Raw genomic sequence first — 23473 nt, 5'->3', positions numbered from 1 at the left:
TTGATAGAGATGTTATTTAGCATGACAGCTAACAGGAACGGTAAAGCCCATTTTTCTGAGGGGTGCGATAGTGTTAACGTTACATATCGTTTTTTAAGCGACATATGGTCATATATTATGCTTTCAGTACTTATGCATAAGTAGCGTCGTATATGTTTGTGTTATGATATTTATTACTAAAGCAGTTTGTTAAAACAATGTGAAACATTTTGCAAAACGAATACCCCAATACTGTCTTCAATGGTACATGCCATACAAGTTGAAGTTGAAATTTCAAGGGCAGGTTCATCCAAAGTGCTAGCAAGCTAGCCTATCAACCTTGTTATCCTGTGTGTAGCACTACATGTGTCGCCACTGCCTGGACTAACTAGCATGACCATGCTATGCAAAGCCAGTTTTGTTCGCAGGTAAGTTATTGTTAACTTTTTTCAGCAAACACGTCTTTGGTTAGATTAAGGACGTTTACAGTCGCCTTAAATATGCACTGCGAACGACTAACATTGCATTGCTTTGACATATTTTAGCCTGCTAAGTTTGACGTCCACTGTTAACTGTAACGTTAATGTTTTTTTCCTCTCCTCATAGATGTCAGCAACTATTAAGTATTACTGCTAAATCTAAATAAATCGGTAATTCTTTGTAGGCAAGTTGATGGATGAAAAACAAAGTAAACAGCTTTGCACTAAGTTATCACTATCAGTAAAAGCTTGCAAGGGTAAGTTAACGTTAAGTTATAACGTTACCATTCAACTTGGTAGTCAGGTTGGTAGCCATCTAACGTTAGATCTGCTAGAAGCATTGTTTTAAATTGGAGTAAACGATTATTTCATACACTCCCAACATAATACAGCAAGATTAGTCAAACCATAACGTTGCATTTTAGAAATGCTTAGTTATTGGTAACGTTATTTATTCTGCAACGTCAACTTTAGCATTTTCTTTCGGGGATAAAATCCAATCACATGTTGCGTCTCGTCATCCTTGACCTCAAATGAACTTGCCATTAATCCTCCTTTAAATCTTCATGGCGTTGATGTGCCAATTTTGACTGGCACATCTAGGAAAAGTACACTGAAACTGTAGAGTCAAAGTTCCAGTTCACATCAATTTATATAATTCGTGATCACATTGATAGAGCCCCTAAAGGGACGTGTGCAAAAACAATATCAGAAATCTAAAAATGTGCCCATGACCTCTTGGGGTCTTTGAGTTTCTGGTGAGAATGTGAATGTTCTATGCACGCTAGTTTCTGGTGCACAAATATAGTTTTTGCACATGTCCCTATGATAGATACTAGATATCCTTATATGGGGAAAGATGGTAGCTTTTTTTGTAGGCGAACTTCAGAGGCCTATATTGAGGTTGGGAGTGATTTGGAGTTTGTTTGTGTGTGTTGAGGTGGCTGTTGGGATGAGGAGATTGGTTTTACCTTGCCTTTCCCTCCTAACACTCAGTCTCTTGTTCACCTGACAAGGTGCGCCAACACCGTGAGCCCGGCTCTGGGTGCTCTGGCCTCGCGGCAGAAGCACACGCTCCCGGACCTGACTTATGACTACGGAGCGCTCGAGCCTCACATCTGTGCTGAAATCATGCAGCTCCATCACAGCAAGCACCACGCCACCTACGTCAACAACCTCAATGTCACAGAGGAGAAGTATCAGGAGGCCTTGGCCAAAGGTGAGCTATGGCACCACACAGATAGAATCTACCTCCAGTCAAATCTGAGACTCAGCACATGCCTAGAGTCGATCATTGTATGGGCTCCCCCTGATCCTGAACAGATCATGTCCCCTGTAAACATTTCATCTTCATCCCTGAAGGCAACATATAGGCAAGCACAGCATAAAGATGCAATAGAGATATCGTACCATTAGACTTGCTGATAATTGGTTTTGGAGATTGCATGTTTTCCCCCCATGGTGTTCAAGGAGTGGGCTATTCCTTTGTAGTACCTCTAGCTGCTTTCGATAAAAGCTTCTGAGGGGAGAACAGCGAGTGTGTGAAATGTGTGTAGAGTCTGTGGGCGCTCTCCAGACCCGTTCCGTTCCTCTCTGATGCCCAAAAATGTATGCAGGGCTGTGTTCGTTCAGTGGTGCTGTGTTGTTTGATGTTCCAGGTGATGTAACTACCCAGGTGGCACTGCAAGCTGCCCTGAAGTTCAACGGAGGCGGCCACATCAACCACACCATCTTCTGGACAAACCTGTCCCCGAACGGAGGAGGAGAGCCACAGGGTAAGCTTGTGTGTGTGTGTGTGTGTGTGTGTGTTATGTGTGAGCTATGATCTAATGTCATGTAAATTACATGGGGAATGTATATGAGAATATAGCCTTAGGGGAATACTTAAAATTAAACCAATCTGTTGCATGCTCATGAAGCAATATGATTGGTTTGAATTCTTTATAGCTTGGTTGGAGCCACATGTTTTTGGCTCCAACCAACAGACATTGGCCATTTACAGAGCCAGGACTAAATTATTTCTTCTTCTTCTTCTTCTTCTTCTTCTTCTTCTTTTTTTTTGAATGGACAACAAAGAGCAATATACTGGATTTTACCAAAGTGTGTTGGAACATAATCATTGTCTGTGTCTTTATGAATCATTTTTTTCTCTCACTCTCTCGCTCTGTGGTGTCCTGCTCAGGCGATCTGATGGAGGCCATCAAGCGTGACTTTGGCTCCTTCCAGAAGATGAAGGAGAGGATGTCTGCTGCCACTGTGGCCGTGCAGGGCTCTGGCTGGGGATGGCTGGGCTTCGACAAGGAGAGTGGACGCTTGAGGATCGCCGCCTGCAGCAACCAGGATCCCCTACAGGGCACCACAGGTGTGTGTGTGTGTGCTGTAGAACATGCTTGTATACTGTCTACGGTAAATTACCATGCATTATCTTGGCAAGGGAAGTTTATTTATAGTACATTTCATACACAGAGGCAATTTAATGTGCTTTACATGAACAAAAGCAGAGAATATTAAGTTAAAGCATAAAAATATTCTTAAAAAGTACATAAATTAGAATAATCAACATCCGAGAGAGTGCATTTGATTAAAAGGAAGTGCATTCGATCAGTTAGTTGAAGGAAGGACTGTTTAGTCTTTTGTCCAGTTAACTGATTAGAGTTGAGAACTTTGTAAATATTTATTGGGTTGAGACTGGAGGGGAAACACATATTAAAACCTGGACACATGCTATATGTAAGGGATAACGGTAGCCAAGATGTCCTGTTATACAGAATTAATGGACGAGGGCAAGGACAAGGACACCTTGAAGGCGTTATCCCTCTTATCACCCGGTTGCCACTATACGCAATAGTCATGTCTTTATAGCACGCAAAAGAAACAAGCAGTTCCGTTTAAAAAGAAGCCGACTTGTTCAGTTTGTTGTACAACTTTCTTAAAGGGACACCAGGCAACGTTTTCGTATTAATTAATCATCTTCGTAAGTCGCTTTATGGTTAAATGACTCATAACGGGGCAAATGAAGGCTCTCTTGCCCGCCCCTACTGCCTGTAGGAAGAAAATCCCACTTGCAAGTTCGGTGTATACTACCCGCCGACCGAAGCAGGATCAGTTTACAGCACAAAGGCAGGCTAATGAAACGCTAGAGAATGTTGCAAACGTGTGTATAATGGCAGAGCCGGCGAAGAAGCAGCGAAAACCGTTGACGGAAGACGCAAAGAAAAGGAAAAGAGCTTCAGACCGAGCGAGGGGGAGTTTCGTAGAGAAAAAGCAGCAGGCTTGCCTGGTGTCCCTTTAAAGGTGCCATGTGTAATATCCGCCAAAAAATCAATTCATACTCCACATTCCATAAAAGATGGAGGCAGTATACCTCCAGAAAGTGAGTTGGTCTACCCTAGAGTAACAACCGAGAAACGTGTATTGCAGTTTGGCTGGCGGTTATGTTGCCCGCATACCGCCTCCCATGGCTGAAGCTGGTATTATGACACCTGTTGGGCTGTGGCTAGTAATTTAGCATGCTAATTCTGGTTGATATCTCTGCAGCACTATACCTTGCCATTTTTTTAATGACATCATCGCCCTTATTTCTTCTCATTCTTTTGATGTGTGTAGCTCATTTTTTGGATATTTTTACCTCAATTCTTACACATGGCACCTTTAAGCCCTAACAGCGATAGCATGGACAGTTAACTTGTTCACAGTTGATTCCATTGTTGCGAGGCCTGCTTCCAGGCTCAACCGTTGTCCTACTATGGTTGTTATAGTTACCATTCATAAGCATTGATATGGAACGGTGATTAAACCTTTTTTTTACCAGATCTACTTCATAGGTGTCCCGTTATTCAGCAAGTCTATACCAGGCACGGAAAGTCAGGGAATTGTATCATTTTTGGGGCACAGTCATGGAATATCAGGGAATTTTGTTGTAGCAGTTTAAAATTTACTTTCCAAAAAGAATGCATTGATACCAATAATATTTCCAAGCAGAATTGGTGTATATCTGGTTGTTAGCTTTACTGCTTTTTGAGCTTGTTTATTCAATGCTCATTTATTCATCTCCCACTCTAAAAAAGATTCTTGAACGCTATGTGGCTGCTCTGAAGTCATTGGTCGGTATATTGTTCATTATATAGTAAGTCATGGAAATTCAGGTTTTTGTCAGGGAAAAGTCATGGAATTTTTACTTGGAGACCCTGTATACAGTCCTGGTGAATACTTTTAGATCGACACACTGGTGTTTATATCTCTGTAGTCTATAGATGCTCACTTCAGCTTCATCACTAGCTTTATTAGTCTATAAATATTCAGCAGTTCCTATTTGCACACACACACACACTCACAGACGGACGGACAGACAGACGGACGGACGTATACATGGCCTACGTTATAGCCAGCGCAGTACAGTCCTTTGGGGAGCTCCCTCTCCTCCAGATATGTTGTGTCCTTGCTGGACTTGACTGTGGACAGAAGCATGTTGCTTCTTGACCGAGAGTAGACCTATTCACACATTGAAGGAATCCAGGAGTCCAGTAGCTTATAACATGTATAGAACAGGAAGATGCACGATACACATAAATAAAAAATAGAAGAATTATAATTGTGGAGTGATGGTCTATCCACAAGAATTTCTACAGAGATCTGTGGCGATAACGTGTCTCGTTCCTTTCTTCCCTCCTATTTCTTCTCTCCCCCTCTTTCTTCCTCTTCCCTTCCCTCTTCTCCTCTTTCCCTCTCCTCTCCCCTCCCCTTATCTCCTGTCCTCATCCCTCTCCTCTTCTCTCATCTCTTGTCCTTCTCTCTTATCTCTCCTTTCCCCTCCTTCCTCTTCCTCCTCCAGGTCTTATTCCTCTCCTGGGTATCGATGTGTGGGAGCACGCTTACTATCTTCAGTACAAGAACGTGCGGCCGGACTATGTGAAGGCCATTTGGAATGTAGTGAACTGGGAGAACGTCACTGACCGATTTACAGTTGCCAAGAAGTAGACGTCACGTGAGGTCTACACACGTGTGTCCACACTCACACTTACACCCCCTTATTAATGCTTCAAAACGCACAAATACCCCACCCAATCCCCACGTCATCCAGAGGGGGAGATGGGCCTATGATTGATGGCAAGAAGGTGGGGGTTCAAGCAAGAGTTGGAAGTAGTTTGGTGTAATCTGTCGTCACAACATAACGCTCAGCCAGATTGATGTTGATGTGAATGAATGATTGATTTAAGTTTCAGTGTATTTAATAAAAAATTTATTTCAACTACATGTGCCTGCTGTATGTGTTCCTGTTCCCAAAGAGCTAGAAGTTTTGGGTCAAAGTTGATTGGTTGTTTTGTTAGATACATGAGTAGTGTGAGATTTAGAGGAATTGGTTGTTAGTAATTTGGTGACGTATTAATGAACGCTATTTGAAACTCTTTTGATTTGAGACATTTTACCGTCTGCTATTGCTAACTGTACTCACTGTAAAACATTCTTGCTTGGGACTTGTGACACAAGCAGCAGCAGCGGCAGCATCCATACCACATTCTATGTGCCCATGGAAACATGGGTTCGATTACAACTCATGCTTATTTCTCAGTCCTATTGCCATCTCTCTCCAACAGATTTGCTCTCAGTGTGTACAATCCTATCTCAATTACAGGCTAAAGCCCCCCAAATAAACTGAAAAAAAAGTCCCTGCTTACACATCAGGCATAAATTAGAGAGGACACAGGTGCAGTTGAATGTAGGCTATATTTGTTTGGTTTGTTACAAAGAGTATTTTCATTGATTGAAGGGTTGTGTCTTCGTTCCAGTTAAACAGTGATTTCAGCATCATCTCACTCTTAGGGAAGAATAATGAAATTCATATATATTTTTAATTCTCTAAAATATAAATACTAATGTGATTCATGCATTCATACAGAGTTGTGTTAAGTGTTGACGCTTTCAGTCGTCTGACAGCAGAGGGCGCTATATACTAAGTGTTTTACTTATGACTTGAAACTTCTGGCATTGTAACAGACTGGACATTCAGCATCACTGAACCTTCTGATTATGGGTGAGACTGACAAGACTGAACACAATAGGACTTTCTTACAACAAATCCAGACACTGTCAATGTAGCAATTACAACCAAATTATCAACCTGTTGTAATTGCAGCCATTTTATTTTACACTAAACAACTTATGGGAGAACATTCTCTAACCAGTTGACTTGATGTTGTATTTGATGTAAGTGCAGATCCAGATAATAATCTGCCCTCTGCCCTACAAATGCACTCAGATCAGCAACAATGTGAGAACATCGAGAGAACACTGAGATCAGGAATCTTTTGTCCCAGAGTCTTGATTTATCAGAACCTATATGAGGGCCTCAGTTGAACACTCTGAGATCAGGAACCTTTTCTATGAGTGTCCAAAGTGGAGTGGAGCGGAGCAAGCCCTGCCTGCTTCCACATTCTCATAGTGAGTGAAATGCACTGGGCCAATCTGCCAAACACATTGTTGGAATCCAGCTGAAAACTGAGTTTGGTATCGATACATAAATTACCCTGTGTTGCTGTCTCAGGAATGCGGTGGGCTCAGTTGGGCTTCTCACAGACTGACTGAACCCCATCGCAACGCACCCCTCCGGTGAGAACCACTGCCCGGGGAACCACTGAGGTATTCGATCACAGTGCTGTTCTCCACATTTGGGGTGAGTTAGGGTGAGCGGGACCCTTTGATCTCTTTGGGGCTCCCCTCCTCGTTTTTCTTCCATCTTAAAGTGTGCCTGAGAGGACCGAAACCACTCCCTTACACACACACACACACACACACACTCGCTCAAGGGCAACTATAAAACCGCTGAACAGATCTTTCTCAGCTGCTTCCAGCTCTGTGTCGAGCCAAACCCACCCTCTGCCGGCCAGTGCAGCCAGCACAGTGGCCAGGTACTACAGCAGTCGTCTATACAATACTGGCTATTCTGTTACAGTCTGGAGCACTGAGATGAGCGCTGGCTCTGGATTGCTCTGTTTTTAGCCAATCGTGTGTTGGTGTAGTCTCAATAGAATGCTGAGAATGTGGTCAAGGGAGCCACAAGCTGATTAAATTAAGAAAAAAGGAGCACATTAAGCAAAGCGCATTGAATATAAGATTATTGAAATGAACACTTGTCAATGTATGTTAACTGTCATTTGGTGCATTTGTATGCATGCAATGTATGTTAACTGTCAAGTGGTGCATTTTTAATTGATTTGCTATTTGTTTAGTATCACCCTACCCCTCTTATATTGCCATATTGAGTATTTATTCTCATAACTCTGAAGAAACCATATTCAATAGACCATTATTCTGCTGTATTTGCTCAGAGTCATTTTCTAGACTCCTAGAAACCACATCATTTCACCACAGAGAATGTAGTCTTCTCCCCTCCTCCCCATCCTCACCACTGGCTCTCAAACACACACACACACACACAATTTATGTAGTACTGGCACACTCTCACACTATAGACACTATTTTAAATAGCACACACAACTACACCCACCATAAACAATAATTGATATAGCTAGCCCGTGTGGGCGCACGCACACACACACACACACACACGTGCAAACGCAACCCAAACACACAGAGCAACAGAAGCACACATTTTTTATGTTCCCACTGTGGGTTTGGGAGGACACTAAGGAACTAAGATTCAGCTCATTCCCAGAATAACACCAGCCTCCTTAAAGAGTCACATCACTCTCAGATTATTCCTCCTGAATATATCTATGATGAATCATTCATCAAGATCAAATCAGTCACAGACAAACAGCACCTAAATAAGGACAGCACATAGCGTTAGAGTAGAATAGACATCTCGATCCCCAGCAAGGCTACCTTGGGTGAAACACATTCACTGATGGGGGAGTTGATGTATTTTGCATAATATTTGATCATTCTTGAATCAGTGATGGGTGTAAGATGCATTGGTGTGCTTACTTGTCTCTAGAGCAACAAGCTGTTTTAAGGTCCCTAGTCCAGGATGGCACCTCGGTGGGCTCCCGTGCCAAATTGGTCCCTAGTCTAGCAGGGTGGCACCTCTGAGGGCTTAGAATGGTGGCAGCCAGGGAGTGAGGTGAGGGCCTCTTTGTATGGAGCCAGAGGCAGAACTACACACAGTCAGGGCAGAGAGTTGGTGTGTGCGTGTGCGACTTACAGCCAGAGGAGTTTAACGTGTCTGGGGATGCGGGGAGGGAGGGTCCAGTCACACACTGAGCTACACACACTGACACAAGCTGCTTTTAGACATGTCCTCCGCAGTATATGAGGAGCTTTGTCAAATGGAGGTCCGACCCTTTGGGTGATTCAGATATGATTCTAACATGCTGACATTATGCGATTGACAGAATCTCTGCGTGGTTGAACATGCACATGAACAGAATCTCTTCTTGTTCTTCGCTTCATTCAGACATGAGCTCATTTACATAATGTCCGTCGGAAATACTAGGAGGGGAGTAGTGCCGGCCAAGTTCGGAATTTTAAATGGCCGGTTATGTTATTTAGGTATACGGCCCAACCGCTTGACATCCGCAGAACATGCAGACTTACACGTAGGTCTGAAATCAGCTATGGAGTGTGGTGGGTTGGGCTCCGAGCTCGGAAGCAGTGGTGCTTGGAGCTTGTCAGAATCCCACCCAGAGAAGTTTGGTTTATGGTAAGGTTAGGGTTAGGGAATGGAGGTCACACAGAAGTTCACTCCAGAGATGTTACGCATTTGCAGAAGCATCTGTAAGATGTTGCTTTCAGCCACAGGACTAGAGTGTGTTAAGTGGATGCTCTTTCATGCACTGTTAAGACACTGGGGACGTCGCTCAGGCCAAGGGGCCCTCTTTGGATGCATGGGACTCCGTGGGCATCAACACAGACACATACACACAAGTAAAATGTCAAGTGGAACATTTTTTCCATTTTTTCCCCCAACAGTGCCCTCCTTTTTGGTTTCCACACAAAGCTTGGAAATGAAAAAGTAAAACCCCTCAACAGTAGTGTTTTTTCCCTCCAGTCTAGAAATGATGGCACGTCTGTGAGTGGCCTACTTTACTCCTGTTTTACAGCGCAGCGCCAGGAATGGTTTCCTACCAACGCAGCTCATAAAGCAAGCAGGAAGCCACAGGGAAAAAGAGACAGGAAAGGAGGAGAGAGAGAGAGGAGGGAGAGAGAGAGAGAGAGAAGGGGAGAGTCAGAGGGAGAGGATGGGGTGAGAGAGGAGAGGGTGTGGAGAGAAAAGGAGATAAAGAGAGGGGAATAGGAAAGGAAGCCACACCACTGCTTCCACTTTTGCCACTGCTGTTGCTGCTTCAGACATCTGGAGGGAGTTCAGACACCAAGGACTCAAACGACCCTGTTTCCCTCTCTGTCTAGGAGAACAGGAGAGGAGAGGACCCTGTTTCCCTCTCTGTCTAGGACAGGGGTGTCAAACTCATATCAATCAGTGGGCAGGACTTTTTGGAATGAGACCTCACAGGGGCCATCATTGTCGTGGTCATTATCATTCTTCTGCATGGGTATAGGAGTGTTGATAGATGATGTACTGTACTTCTTTACTATACCCACTTAAGAGCAAACTAGTAAAAGTCATGTACTGCTGTCATATACCACTCTTTTCCTCTTAAAATACCCTACTTCCATGTCAGTTTTTTTAGCTACTTCTTCTTGAGGATGGTTTAATCAGTGTATGATATCATAGAGACATTGCTTCTATTTGTTGAGAAAAAGCATCTGTTATGGATTCTATCTCCAGAAACAGAAACAAAAAGAAACAAATGCATGTATCTCTCTCTCACACACACACACACACACACACACAGTCTCAGACATACACATACAAAGCCTTTCTCCAATTCTCTTTTACACACAGACATTCACATATCTGCTTCCAATAATGACGGGTTTTCCACAAAGAAGTACACATTCTCCTCTGATTCTGTAATTAATTCTGCTTATCTTAATTCTCTTCACTCTGAAGCTGATGAATTCTTTTCCAGCTCAGATATTAGCATGTACGGGATGTGTGAACGGAAACTGTGCCGTTCATCACACACTACACAGACAAAAACACTCTTCTGTCTCCATCGTATTTTCCTTGGAAATATTTCTGTAGACCACCCCCCACCCCCCACCCCCCCACCCCCAAACACACACACACAGAAATACACACGGATGCAGTAAATGTCTCAGCACTGGATATAAGTGAGCACATGAAAGTTTTACTGATGCATGAAGTATGGACTGAAGCCTGCTGAGGGGCCTGGCCGTGCCACTTGAGGCAGCTTCATCTATTTACATCGTCTGGAGATGGACTATTCTTACACACTCACTATGGTTTCTCTCATTTCACCTGATTTTGCAGCTGGTCCTAACCTGGCTCTGATCCGGCCCTGATCTGGCTGATTTGCTTCTATTGATGCTTGTCTGACAGCTGCTCTAATGGATGGCCCTGGTTTCAAGAGGGGCTGTGTTTTCATTGCATTACATAAAGTGAGGGGTGGTGATCGGTGGATGACTGCCAGGGTATTGCATATTTTATGACATGGGAACCAGAGGCTTTGGCTGCATAGAGGGAGAGCAGCTTCACAGAAGAGAACTTCTGACGGCATTTGAGGAAAAGTTGGTAAACCACCCTTCTTACCTAATTAGAGGGTGCTGATTCTAAATATTTTGTTTACCAAGCTCAATTCTGAGTTCTAATCAGCATTTTAACATAAAATAGCGATTATTTTTGCTTATTTTTCCCTAAATTGGGTTGATTTCAAAAGTAATCACTAAAACCAAATAAAAGTGTTCTCTAAATACATGTTTGAGCATTAAAGAAGCCATACTATAGTTTATTAACATATTTAATGGGAAAATTATTACAGTTAACATGTAATAAACTCGGAAATTCTAATCAAAACACAACCATATTTTTATTGCTAATGCTAACATAGTGAGTCACTCGTGGTGTTTAATGCATTTCATCACAATAACAAATTGCACAGATAACCTTCAACTCAGAATATATCCTACAGTACATATGAACTTAGATAGCGGGAATAAGCCTAATGCAGAACTGCATCTACCGCCTCCATACTAGAGCTTGATAATGTGCTCTTCTAATATGCCAGCATCACTTGTTGGTGGTAGAGCCTCCAATCCTCGACATCTAGAAAACAGAGTGGCTCTGTCATAGTATTGTCACAATACCAAAATTATGACTTCGATCCAATACCTGCCATAAATATCTTGATACTCAATACTGAAACGATATCCAAATCCTAAAATATCTGGAAAAGAAAGTACACAGGCCTCCTCCAAGTGTATTGAGTCATTTGTGTTGAATTTGGTGCACTTTTGGTCAATTCTGGGTTTTAAACTTCTAAACTTCCTACATAATTATTATTTTTGTTGTCAGCAAAATAGTAGTTTGTGTGTGATTAAGTCCTTTATTGTTTATAATCATTATATTGTGTGATGTTTTGGCAATAAATAACCTTTAAATAGCCAAAGTAGGCTAGATCGAGGTACGTGTTAAAATTACTTCATGCAAATCACTTAATGCTATGCAGAAGAGCCTAATCTTTAGGCCATCTGCTGTAGGCTACCCTAGGCCTTCCTGTGTTTATGGGATTTCTTTGACAGTTGCAAAGGGAAAAAAGTGAAGATAGTCTTCTTTGCTCCCAGTGTTATTTAATAAGTACGTTTCAACCACTCTTTGGGTCTTAATCAGATAGGCCTACACCATTATTACATTACATTACATTTGGCTGATGCATTTTTAACCAAAGCGACTAACAACATGGTAACAGTTACGTTTTAAAGCAATTCTCTCAACAATTTTAGGACAATTTAAAAACGGTAGAGTACAGTAAGAATAAGTGCATCAGTGAGTGCTGTTTTTAAACAGTTGAGTGTCAGTTGAAGACTGGTGGTAAGTGCTAGGATCAGCAAGACTTGTTGTAAGTGGTGCTATGAAAGGAGATGTTCTCTAAAGAGCTGGGTCTTCAGGAGCTTTTTGAAAATGGAGAGGGATGACCCTGCCCTTGTAGGAACTGGCAGTGTGTTCCACCAACGAGGAACAACAAATGAGAAAAGTTTGGATTGGCCTGAGCGTATCTGTTGCAATATCTGTGTGCATTCCTACATTAGGTCTATTTCTTTGATAGTCAACATCATTTGCTACCACATAACAAATACCATATAACAATACAAAAGTTCCTTACAAACTTTCCTGCATACTTCTTAAATGTGCTGCAGTCAGATGGGTGTCCTAAAGACATAACTAGATCTTGAACATCTATTACCAGTGTTGAATGAGCAGTTTTTGCAGTGATCACTACTGGACATTCCACATTGCTAGACAGCACTTGAGTGAGGATAGACTTATTTCCACTTCACAAATAACCATCGCTATCTGCAATAGCTACAGTACAGGGACATTAATCAGTTCATAGCTGAGGAATTGTCCTAGGTCCACTTCCCTTTCAGCATCATATGCAGTAATGATGCACTGGAGAATGTTTCTTTTTGTTGCACTATAAATGATATCTTGTCTAAATTTTTTGCAAATAATGCAATCTCCATAGCACTCTTCAGCAACCCTCAAACATGCACACTCTTCCATTTTTTTGCATGGCTGGAATTTGAATGATAGGAAAGTGCATCAGTGAGATGTTTTAACTAGGCAAGCACAGTCGCCTTTACAGTAAAAAAAATAGTGTAGTGTAAATACAGTGCACATCCTCTGTAAATACTGACAACTGTTCATAATAGTTAGTGACAAAGGATGTTCTACAGAAAAATGAGCAGTCACCTCCTATTCTATCAATTTATTTTTAAGGAATCTATTTGGCTTCTAAACGTCATACTGAATTTTAGCTATTATTTCAATTTATATTTTAATTTTAGCTTATTTTCATTTGCTACTTGAGGGTCATTGGGGTAATTCCTGTCCTGTCCTACAACATATCTGATACATAAAGAGTATATTAATGCCTTAATTTTTTCAAATTCCTATGATATCTGATGGCAAAACCAAAAAGTATGTGAATTATGCTAATTAGCAAGCTTAAAACTCAAAATTGAGCTTGGTAAACAAAATATTTGATTTCAGCACCCTCAAATTGTGTGAAATAGCCCCTTTACCGACTTTTCCTCAAATTTGCCAACAGGACTTTTTCTAAACGTTTGTTAGCTATCTGCTCTCCCTCTAGCACAGAGACCACATCTCTGTCCATGCAAGTAAATGTCAAAAGAGTTCTGATGACAGAGACTCAGCTCCCTGAGTACTACTACTCTCTGTCTGATACCCCCACCCCTCAACCCCCCAGGATGTCTAAAGGCAGGCTAGCCCTCAGACTGTGGAATATCTACTGCAGTTATTTTGCCGAAGCGACCCAAGTCACAGTATGGGGGTGAGGGAGTGAACAGACCGTTTTGTGGTGTTGTGAGAATGCTGTTGCCTATGGTGACAGACCAGACTTAATTCCATCATCATTCTCAGAGCAATGGAACTGCCACTGCTGGCATTCCACGTTCCATCTGATGCATTCCCAGGCACACCCCTTTGTAATGGACTAGAAATCTCTATTGCTCTGGACTAATCCGGATCAAGGTCCAGAAATGAAACTCAACACAAACTTCCTTTAAGACACCTAATGATATGGACACTGTATGTAATTAGAATTCATCTGGCTTTATTCTCTCTGGTGGGATTAGTCGGAACCCTGTGGCTATGCCCTAACTGAATTTAAATTGTGGAATCTGGACACTCCAGCTGGCAGGGCTGTTGTTCTATGTTGAGATATCCACCTCTGTGTAGCTCGGACAAACCGAGTGGAAGTGAAAAGCCGTGCAGGGATAATGTAATTACGTGTTGCCGCGAGTCATTTCATTTGAGCCTTACAGGGTCAGGGGCCTATTAAAACCCCAGCCATCATGGCCGTTCCCAAGAGGAGCAGCACAGACCGCTGGAGCGAAGATTGGTTCCTCAGATGGGGTCGGGTCGTGCTGGTCCGGTTCTGTGGAGTTTGGCGGGCCTGGAGGCTCACGTGGCGGACTCAGCCCCTTGGGAAACCAGCTGAGCACCAGCAGCCACAGAGGAGCTTTTGTCTCTCTTTCTCTTTCCCACTCTCTTTTTCTCTATCTTTCCCTTTGCCCCCTCTCTCTTTCTCTCTCCATCTGCCTCCCTCCCTCTCTTTTTCTCTCCCTCTGGCTCTTTCTCTCACTCTCTCTCCTTCTGGCTCTTCTCTATTCCTCTCCCTATCTCTTTGTCCCTCACTCTCTCTGCCTCTGGCTCCCTCTCCCTCGTTCCCTCTCTTTTTCCTCCAGCCCTCTCTCTCTCCCCTGGCTCTTCCTTTCTCTCCTTCTTTCTCACCTCTCTCTTTAAGTGCTCTCTCTTTCTCTCTCTCTCTCTCTCTCTCTCTCTCTCTCTCTCCAGTCCAGTCCAGTCCTGGCGATCAAGTACGGGTGTGCAGATCTTGAGAAATGAATTCCTGGAGGAATCAATCAGGACAAGACTCTCCCTCTTTTTTCCCCCTCTATTCTCTCTTCGTCTTTTTCCAGACAGGATTTGGCTGTGTCCCCGGGTGTTGGAGCTTGAGTCAGCACAGTGGTTTGCAGGACGTCAAAAAGGACGCGGGGACAAATGGAAAAGAAAAAAGATGGAGGCTATTCCAACCCAAGACTTTTATTTGCCACCACCACAGCCACTGGATGTAACGGTGAGGCTGTACATCACTCCAGTTCCTCCTTGTCTGATTCCTGTTAGTATCCTATAGAGATTGAAGGATCTGAAGTAGACTTCATGCAGACACTTGGCACAATGTGTATACAGATGAAGTACAGAGGCAGTCCAGAACCCAATACAGAATGCTCTCTCTTCATCTCACTATATTGGCCGTCCATGTACAACCTGCATTTCAGGTTGGACCACACTCCCCAAGTACCTATTTATTTTTTCCACAACTATTTATTTATTTAGCATTGAGAAGCTCAGCATTTAACCCAGAAGAAGTAGTAAATCTCCTAATAGAAAGGCCTTTTGGCTTTGTTTAGCTTGCATATTAAAGCCCCTGGGCTATTTTGTTATCAGGTTTACAACTTCCTCTGGGTTATCTTATCTAGGTCTGCCTCTAAACCACCTTGTTGGAATCATGGCCAGGTTACTGACTGAGGCCTGTTGTAAATTGACGGCATTATTTGAGATGATTATACCTCCCCATCACAACACAAACACATGCTTTAGAGACCTCCCCATCACAACACAAACACATACTTCAAAGAACTCCCCATCAGAACACGAAAACATGCTTCAGAGACCTCCCCACCACAACACAAACACATTATTCCAAGACCTCCCCATCACAACACAAACACATCCTTCAGAGACCTCCCCATCACAACACAAACACAAGCTATAAAATGACCTTCCTATCAAAACACAAACACATGTTTCAAAGACATCCCCAATCACAACACAAACACATGCTTTCAAGACCTCCCCATCACTAAACAAACACATGCTTCCAAGACCTCCCCATCACAATACAGACGAAAGCTATACAAATGACCTCCCTATTACCACACAAACACAAACTTCAAAGACCTCCCCATCAAAACACAAACACATGCTTCCAAGACCTCCCCATCACAACACATACTTCAAAGACTTCTTCATCTCAACACAAACACATACTCCGAAGACCTCTTTATCTCAACACACAGACATGCCCCAAAGACCTCTTCATCTCAAAATACACACGTTCCAATATTGCTCACCGACCACAAGAAAGAATGAGACCCACAACCGGCAATAAACTCAGAGGGGGGGGGGGGTTGGGGGTAGAGGGATGATGAGGGTGAAACACCTGTTCCACACATCAAAGTGCGAGATTGGATCTCCATTTCAAGGTTTGGAAAGGCACCCAATCTCTGTGTGAAGTCAACGATCAATTAGTGGAAAAATCTCTGCATCCCTCTTTGAGGAGCATTCCAGTGTTGTTTGGGCAGAGTTTGTAGAGGTCAGGGTTATTTTTGCTTAGCCACAGCTGTTTCTGGGTACTCCTATGGCCAGAGGCCCACGGAGAGCAAATGTTTTGGCATACAGACAGCACTCACAGAAAACAAACCTGGACAGACAGTTCTCCGAGACGCATATTACTGCACATGTTTTTGGAGTGTTTCGGCCCAGCCTCAGTGATGGAAGAGAAGAGGGAGGGAGAGAGAGAGAGAGAGAGAGAGATAGAGAGAGAGGGAGCTTGGGAGGGAGAAGATGGAGAAAGATAGATGGAGAGAGGGAAAGAGATGGAGAGAGTCAGATGAAGAGAGAGCAATGAAAGAGAGAAAAAGCAGAGAGAAAGAGAGAGAGACTGAGGCTAATTTGTTGCCTTGTTTGTCTCAACCTCATTGACCTCTGTGCAGAAGGGGGTTTTGCAGGCCGTCCATCACACATGGAGGCCTTCCCAAACACAACCAGCTGTGAATGGTCCCTTGCCATGACCAGTGGCAACAGCCAACCACTGAAAAGAGTGATGAGCCACGACCTGATATGAACCAATCACAGCCAAGCCTGTTAGCACAGTGGCAGAACACGTGCAGAGAGGCGTCCAATCACGTGCTCCCAGCTGCCATCAGAGATGAGAAAAAAACACCCGAGGCTGAAGCTGTGCGGTGCCAGGCTCTGAGCTCATATCTTCCACAGGTCGGCTGCCTTGAGGCAGCGCACCGCACCGTGCAGCGCTGAAGAAGGTGAGAAAAACAACCATCTCTACGTCCTCAGGACCACGTGGCCACACTGACAGAGCCAGACACAAACCAGGGCAAGCACTGCTGGCCTCCACCAAAATATTATGGAAAAAAATAAAATGTCAAACTTCACAACAGGGAGCGGGCTGCCAAAAGTCTTAATGTGACAATATATCTTTTTTCCTCTACCTACATGGAAAGCTGGCTGGGTGCAGGCTGAGTGAGAATGTGTTTTTCTCCTGCTTTGATGGAGGAAGAATCTCCACATCCTGTTAAATCACAGAGGCATAAAACAGACAGATTACCTCTCTGGCTCACAGCTAAATGGAGGAGAAGAAGAAGCAGAAGAAGAAGGAGGAGGAGGAGAAGAAGAAGCAGAAGAAGGTTATAGTTGTGAAGATGATGAACTGAAGAATAGGCAATAGGGGCATATTGATGATGATAATGATATGAATGAAGATTAAGAAAGAAAAGAAAGAAAGAAAGAAAGAAAGAACGAACACACATGAAAGATGACAGAACTTAAGCAGTGTGGGCCACGTTGATATCCCAGGCCTCGTCTCCAGCGGTGCGGTGGTCTCCCAACATGTGAGGCCGTTAAAAGCACATCCATCTGTCTGTTCACAGCACCACGCAATGGCTGACGCAACGCTCATCATTAATGACTGATGGCACAACATTCCTATCAGGATAAACTGATGACAGCATGTCGCTCTCTCTGTCTCTCTTTCTGTCTGTCTGTCTGTCTGTCTGTCTGTCTTGCAATCATGAACAGCTATAAATACAGCAAGACAAAGAAGACAGAGAGGGAGAAGAAAAGAGTGGGAATGATAAATAGAGCAATAGAGACAGATTGATAGATGTCTCCCTCTCTCTCTCTCTTCTCCCTCTCTCTCCTCTCCTGTTCATCCCTCTACCTCTCCTTCTCTTTCTCCTGACCTGCTCTCTATTCTCTCCTTTCACTGAGGTGGGAGGAAACACTCTCTCTTTCTTTCCATCTCTCTGTTCTCCTCTTTCACTACGCTGGAGTGGTGAAAGGAGGAAACCGGAGTGAATGAATGGAGATGTATGAGAGGAAGAGAGGAAACCGGAGTGAATGAATGGAGATGTATGAGAGGAAGAGAGGAAACCGGAGTGAATGAATGGAGATGTATGAAAGGAAGAGAGGAAACCGGAGTGAATGAATGGAGATGTATGAGAGGAAGAGAGGAAACTTCACAGAGTACACACATCGTCCAAATACACACACACAGGCACATTGCACACACATATGGGCGCACGTGCACACACACACACACACACACACACACACACACAAACATATACATATACATACACACACACCACACACACATTACACACACACACATATGCGAGCGCACACATGTGCACACACACTCAGAGTACACACATCGTCCAAATACACACACACACAGACATTACAAACACATATGGCACACTTGCACACACACACACACAAATACACACACACACACACACATGCGAGCGCAGGCGCACGCACGCACACACACACACACACAAACATACATACATACCACACACACATAACACACACACCACACACACATTACGCACACACATATGCGAGCATACACACACACACACACACAAACACAGGAGCCAGAGCCATAATCATCAGGGCCAAATGAGAAGCAGGCTCTTTAAGGTGAAGACTTACACATGGAGAAACCAGGGGCCAGCAGCTTAGACAGTAAAGCAGTGTGTGTCAAGAGAAGAAATAACAAGAGAGAGAGAGAGAGAGAGAGAGAGGGAGAAAAAAGGAGTGGCTGACAAAAAAATAACGAAAGCAAAAGACAGAAAAACAGAAGGAAGACAAATACGACCACAGAGATCAGAGATAGACAGACAGAGAGGCAGACAGGAGAGGGGTGTAGAGGGCTGTAGGCGATCTCGCTTGTGAACTCAGACTGGGTCTCCGCACACCAGAGAGCACACAATTATGTTCAATTGTGTGTGTGTGTGTGCGTGCGTGCGTGTGAGTGTACAGTATGTGCGTGTGTGTGTTAGTTAGTGATTGTGCATGATTGAGTATGTATGCTTGTGTTTATGTATACGTGTGCATATGAGTGAGAGTGAGCATTTGTGTGTGTGTGTGTGTGTGTGTGTCTGTTTGTACATGCATACGTGTGAGAGTGTATCTGGGTGTATCGGTGTGGGTGAATCTGTTTATATGCATGCACTATATGAGTATGTGTGATAATGTGTGTGAGTGTGGTTATGTGAGGATATGTTTGTGTGTGTGTGTGTGTGCGCGCGTGCGCGCGAAGTGGATTGGAGTGTTTGCACGTCACAATATGCGTACATGTTTGTGTGTGTGTGTGTGAATATACTGTACAGTCTGTGAGCTTATTTGAGCTTGTCTGTGTGCTTGCTAGCAAGCATGCATTTGTATATGTGTGTGTGTGCATGTCCATGCATTTGTGTGTGCGTGTGTGTGTGGGGATGCTTTGCCAGGGGCTTTTTCCGTCAGTGGAACTTTAGACAGAACCAGATGCTTTCCCGCATCTTCGGCCAGGACGGTCAACTCTGATACATTAATAACCCTTAACGCATCTCCCTGCCCTCTCTCTCCCTCATCCCTCTCTCTCCCTCATCCCTCTCTCCCTGCCCTCTCTCTCCCTCATCCCTTTCTCCCTGCCCTCTCTCTCCTCTTATCCCTATCTCTCCCTCTCTTCATAACCTTAGTACATTGCCCCCTAATCCTATCTCCCTGCCTCTCTATCACTCTTTCTCTCTCTCTATCCCTCTCTGTCTTCCTCTCTAGCTCTCTCATTTTATCACCAGTGGAGCCCCAAAAATAAAGATGGATCAGCAGCAGATCAGGCTCAGGGTTGCCCCAGGTGAGGCACGTTTGACCCAAGTCTACCTGATACAGATTTGGCCTATACGTCTAGGTGATGAGCTCAGGTCTAGCCGGAGCAGATTTCGTGCAGGTCTACCTGATCTGATGCACATTTGGCCCAGGTCTAGCTGAGGAGTTTGTGTGTGAGAGTATTTGAATCATAGAGTGATTTGGCCTCTTGTCCTCCTTGTGTGTGTAAGCGATCCTTGTGTGTGTAAGCGATCCTTGTGTGTGTAAGCGATCCTTGTGTGTGTGTAAGCGATCCTTGTGTGTTGTGTGTAAGCGATCCTTGTGTGTGTAAGCGATCCTTGTGTGTGTAAGCAATCCTTGTGTGTGTGTAAGCGATCCTCGTGTGTGTAAGCGATCCTCGTGTGTGTAAGCGATCCTCGTGTGTGTAAGCGATCCTCGTGTGTGTAAGCGATCCTTGTGTGTGTAAGCGATCCTTGTGTGTGTGGTGTTCATTCACGGTTTCCCACTTCTTGTCCTGCTCATGTGCCCTGAGTCTGAGCCATTCTCAGGTGTTTCCATGATGCCACAATGTTTTTTTGACACACACACACACACACACACACACACACACACACACACACACACACACACACACACCCTGTGAAGCCATCCGCTCAAGTAGCCAGCAGCCTGGTGGATGGAATGTGCTGACATCCTGGTGGTTTATAAGGTCATCAGCATTGAACGCAGCATTCCTGACTCCAATCCCCCAACAGCCATTACAGTTAGCCTAATTCCCTTCAGTCCGTCTTAAAATCACAACCATGGTGGAGCGCTTTGGTTTAGTTGGACGTTTTCGTCATGTTTCTCTCTTTTTGCCTGCACTACATCAGTGTGAAGTCTAATCAGAGCAAATTTCTACAGCTAAATGTCATTAGCATTCAATTGTGTCTGGCATGAAGGATGCCCTTGGCCCTAGCCCTGGCCCTGCGCTCATCCAGACACATAGCTAAGCTCACCCAAAGCAGAACCAAACGCCCAGTGAGCTGAAATGCTTTTGATCAACTCCATACCAGAACCCTAACTGAGAGAGAGAGAGAGAGAGAAATTGAGAGAAACCATGGAGGAAAAAGGGGAGATAGATGGAGAGAGAGAGCGAGAGAGAGAGAGAGAGAAAACTAGGGCGGGGGTCAGTCACTTACCAGACCCTGTGGCTGTGGCAACGTGTCATGCGATGTGTGGTTTCATCATGATTTTGTTCCCTGCCCTGCGAGCACCTTCTCAAAGTAAATGTTTAGATCAGAGCCAGTGTGGCGGTTTTCCTCCCCCTCTGTGCTGTGAGCATCTGATTGTGCCCCCGTCTCTAAATCAATACCATGCATGGAGGACAACCTCAACACAGCCTCAAAACTGCGCAGCGGCTTCTTTAGAAGGCCATAAAGGGAGGGAAAACTGCACAACTGCAAGCCTGATCTGATTTCATCCATCAACGGCATGACTTACTCTCACACACTGACAACTTGCTGAATTATTTGCAGGAATCTTTTGGTGTTTCGTCCAGTGCGCAGCAGAGCATACTAGCATGCTAACGTGCTAATGTGCTAGCACGTCTGTGTTGACAGCAGGTGGCTGTCTCTTCTCATCTCTTTGCACCTGTTTCCTGACACAACAGACATAACCTCACAGAGGAACAGTCTCTGGCCTGGAGCCCGAGGCAACTCTGAGAGCTGGAGTCCCCAAACTCCTGTCCGCGAGCAGCTCATCCATCAGGTGCAGGGAACTGGACTCCCCAAGCCCCTGTCTATTAGCTCATCCCTTTGCTAATTAGGATGATCTGGCTTACGTCATGATATGGCTGTGGCTAGATATCTCAGCGCAGAGAGACAGAACCATCTCTCTCTTTCTCTCTCTCTCTCTAAGATGGGGAAATATCTGTTTGACCATCCATTGTGGAGGTATGAGTCTGTCCCTATTGATTTAGATAGGAGCTTGATCTTACTGATTTAGGAAGGAGCTGACCTTACCAAGATGGCTGCTGAGTGAAGCGACTTGCCTGTAAAGCAGGGGTCTCAAACTCCCGGCCCGCGGGCCAGATTTGGCCCAATTCCGGCCCGCGACGTATGCCAAAATAATAATGTAATCTGGCCCTTGAGGGTATTTTTAATTGCGACAAACAACGATACTGATTAAAATAGACGATAGATCCAAGTACGGTGACAAATCCCATGTGTACTCTCCTCCACTATTTGCTAGACATCCAGAGCTTGATTCAAACCCAAAATCGCTGCACAAAGTTTTCAGGAAATACTTGTATTAGCCTACACGCGAGAAACACGAAGAGGTGCATTTGTAATGACGCGGAAGCTATGCAGGCCATAGTTTTGCACAAAGTGAAGCAGAAATAGGCCTAGGCTACACCAAATGTTGAAAAACGTTCATGTGTGATGAAGTCTTAGGTAGGCTATGTTATTCACCTATTCTGATTCTGAAGGAGAATTATCCTAATGGAGATTATGATCGATCGTCTATTGACAGTGATAAGTCACGGTGCGTCTGTGAATGGAGATGCGTCTTTGCGTTGCTTACCATGCTTATTTCGACCCTCTGCCCAACATAGCTTGGAGATTGCAGTGGTAATCGTGATGATAGTGTCCGTAATGGACATGGTACAGACAGCAGGGCTAGTAGAAATAGGGCTCTGAAGAACTACAAAGTCACCCGCGATAAGAACTGATTTGACCAGGATACTTTATTGTAGGCCTTGTGGTTATAGGCTAGTAATAGCTTACTATTGTTGGTATACATCTTAGGTGTTTTCCTGTTAATTTGTTATGTGGGTAATATGACAAAAAAGAAAGTAAACCTGCTCAAATATGTTCATCCAGTATTAACTGAAAGGTGCATAATTTAAAGTACTTGCCATCCAGTGGCAAATTAGATGGGTACATTTACCCCCTTCATAAACTTTTGTTTATACTCAAAGAATTTTACATTTACAGTAGGACTTTATCTCTGACCACTTTCAAGCCATGCCCTTTTGAAATTTTGATATAAAAATCCAATAAAGTGTTGCTTTCTTAAACCTGACGCCTAGTTTGCCAGGTTTAAAAAAGTTATGAGAGGAAAATATTTTTTATTTGGTGTGAAACACACACATAGTCCTACCTGTTTTTATGCTTTTTTGTTTATTTTTATAATTTGTATTAATATTTATTTTATCATTATTTTATTTATAAGCTAAGGTTGCTAGCACAGGTGTCTAAAAATAGATAAAAAGACTTGCACTTTCTGTTTGTAGTTTTGTGTTTAAAAATACAGAATTTGAAAAAAACTTTGCATTTTAGGAAATAGCCGTTGTTTTTTTGTATTATTCTTTAACACTGACGTGGCCCTCCAATCAGATGACATTGGCAGAAGTGGCCCCCAGCTCATTTGAGTTTGAGACCCCTGCTGTAAA

General features: G+C 43.7%; 1 protein-coding gene across 1 annotated transcript; it reads left to right on the top strand.

The window, feature by feature from the left end:
• The first annotated feature begins 252 nt into the window (after positions 1-252).
• sod2 (superoxide dismutase 2, mitochondrial) lies at positions 253-5709 on the top strand. The gene is made up of 5 exons (XM_042094419.1): positions 253-407; positions 1475-1677; positions 2117-2233; positions 2641-2820; positions 5290-5709. Exons 1-5 carry the CDS (start codon positions 373-375, stop codon positions 5433-5435), a joined length of 681 nt encoding a protein of 226 aa, XP_041950353.1. The 5' UTR covers positions 253-372; the 3' UTR covers positions 5436-5709.
• Positions 5710-23473: the final 17764 nt, after the last annotated feature.

The sequence above is a fragment of the Alosa sapidissima genome, chromosome 6 (assembly GCF_018492685.1).
Source record: "Alosa sapidissima isolate fAloSap1 chromosome 6, fAloSap1.pri, whole genome shotgun sequence".
NCBI classification, from domain to species: Eukaryota; Metazoa; Chordata; class Actinopteri; order Clupeiformes; family Clupeidae; genus Alosa; species Alosa sapidissima.
Note: the sequence above shows the minus strand (reverse complement) of the source record. Positions and strands in the feature narration are given on the sequence as shown.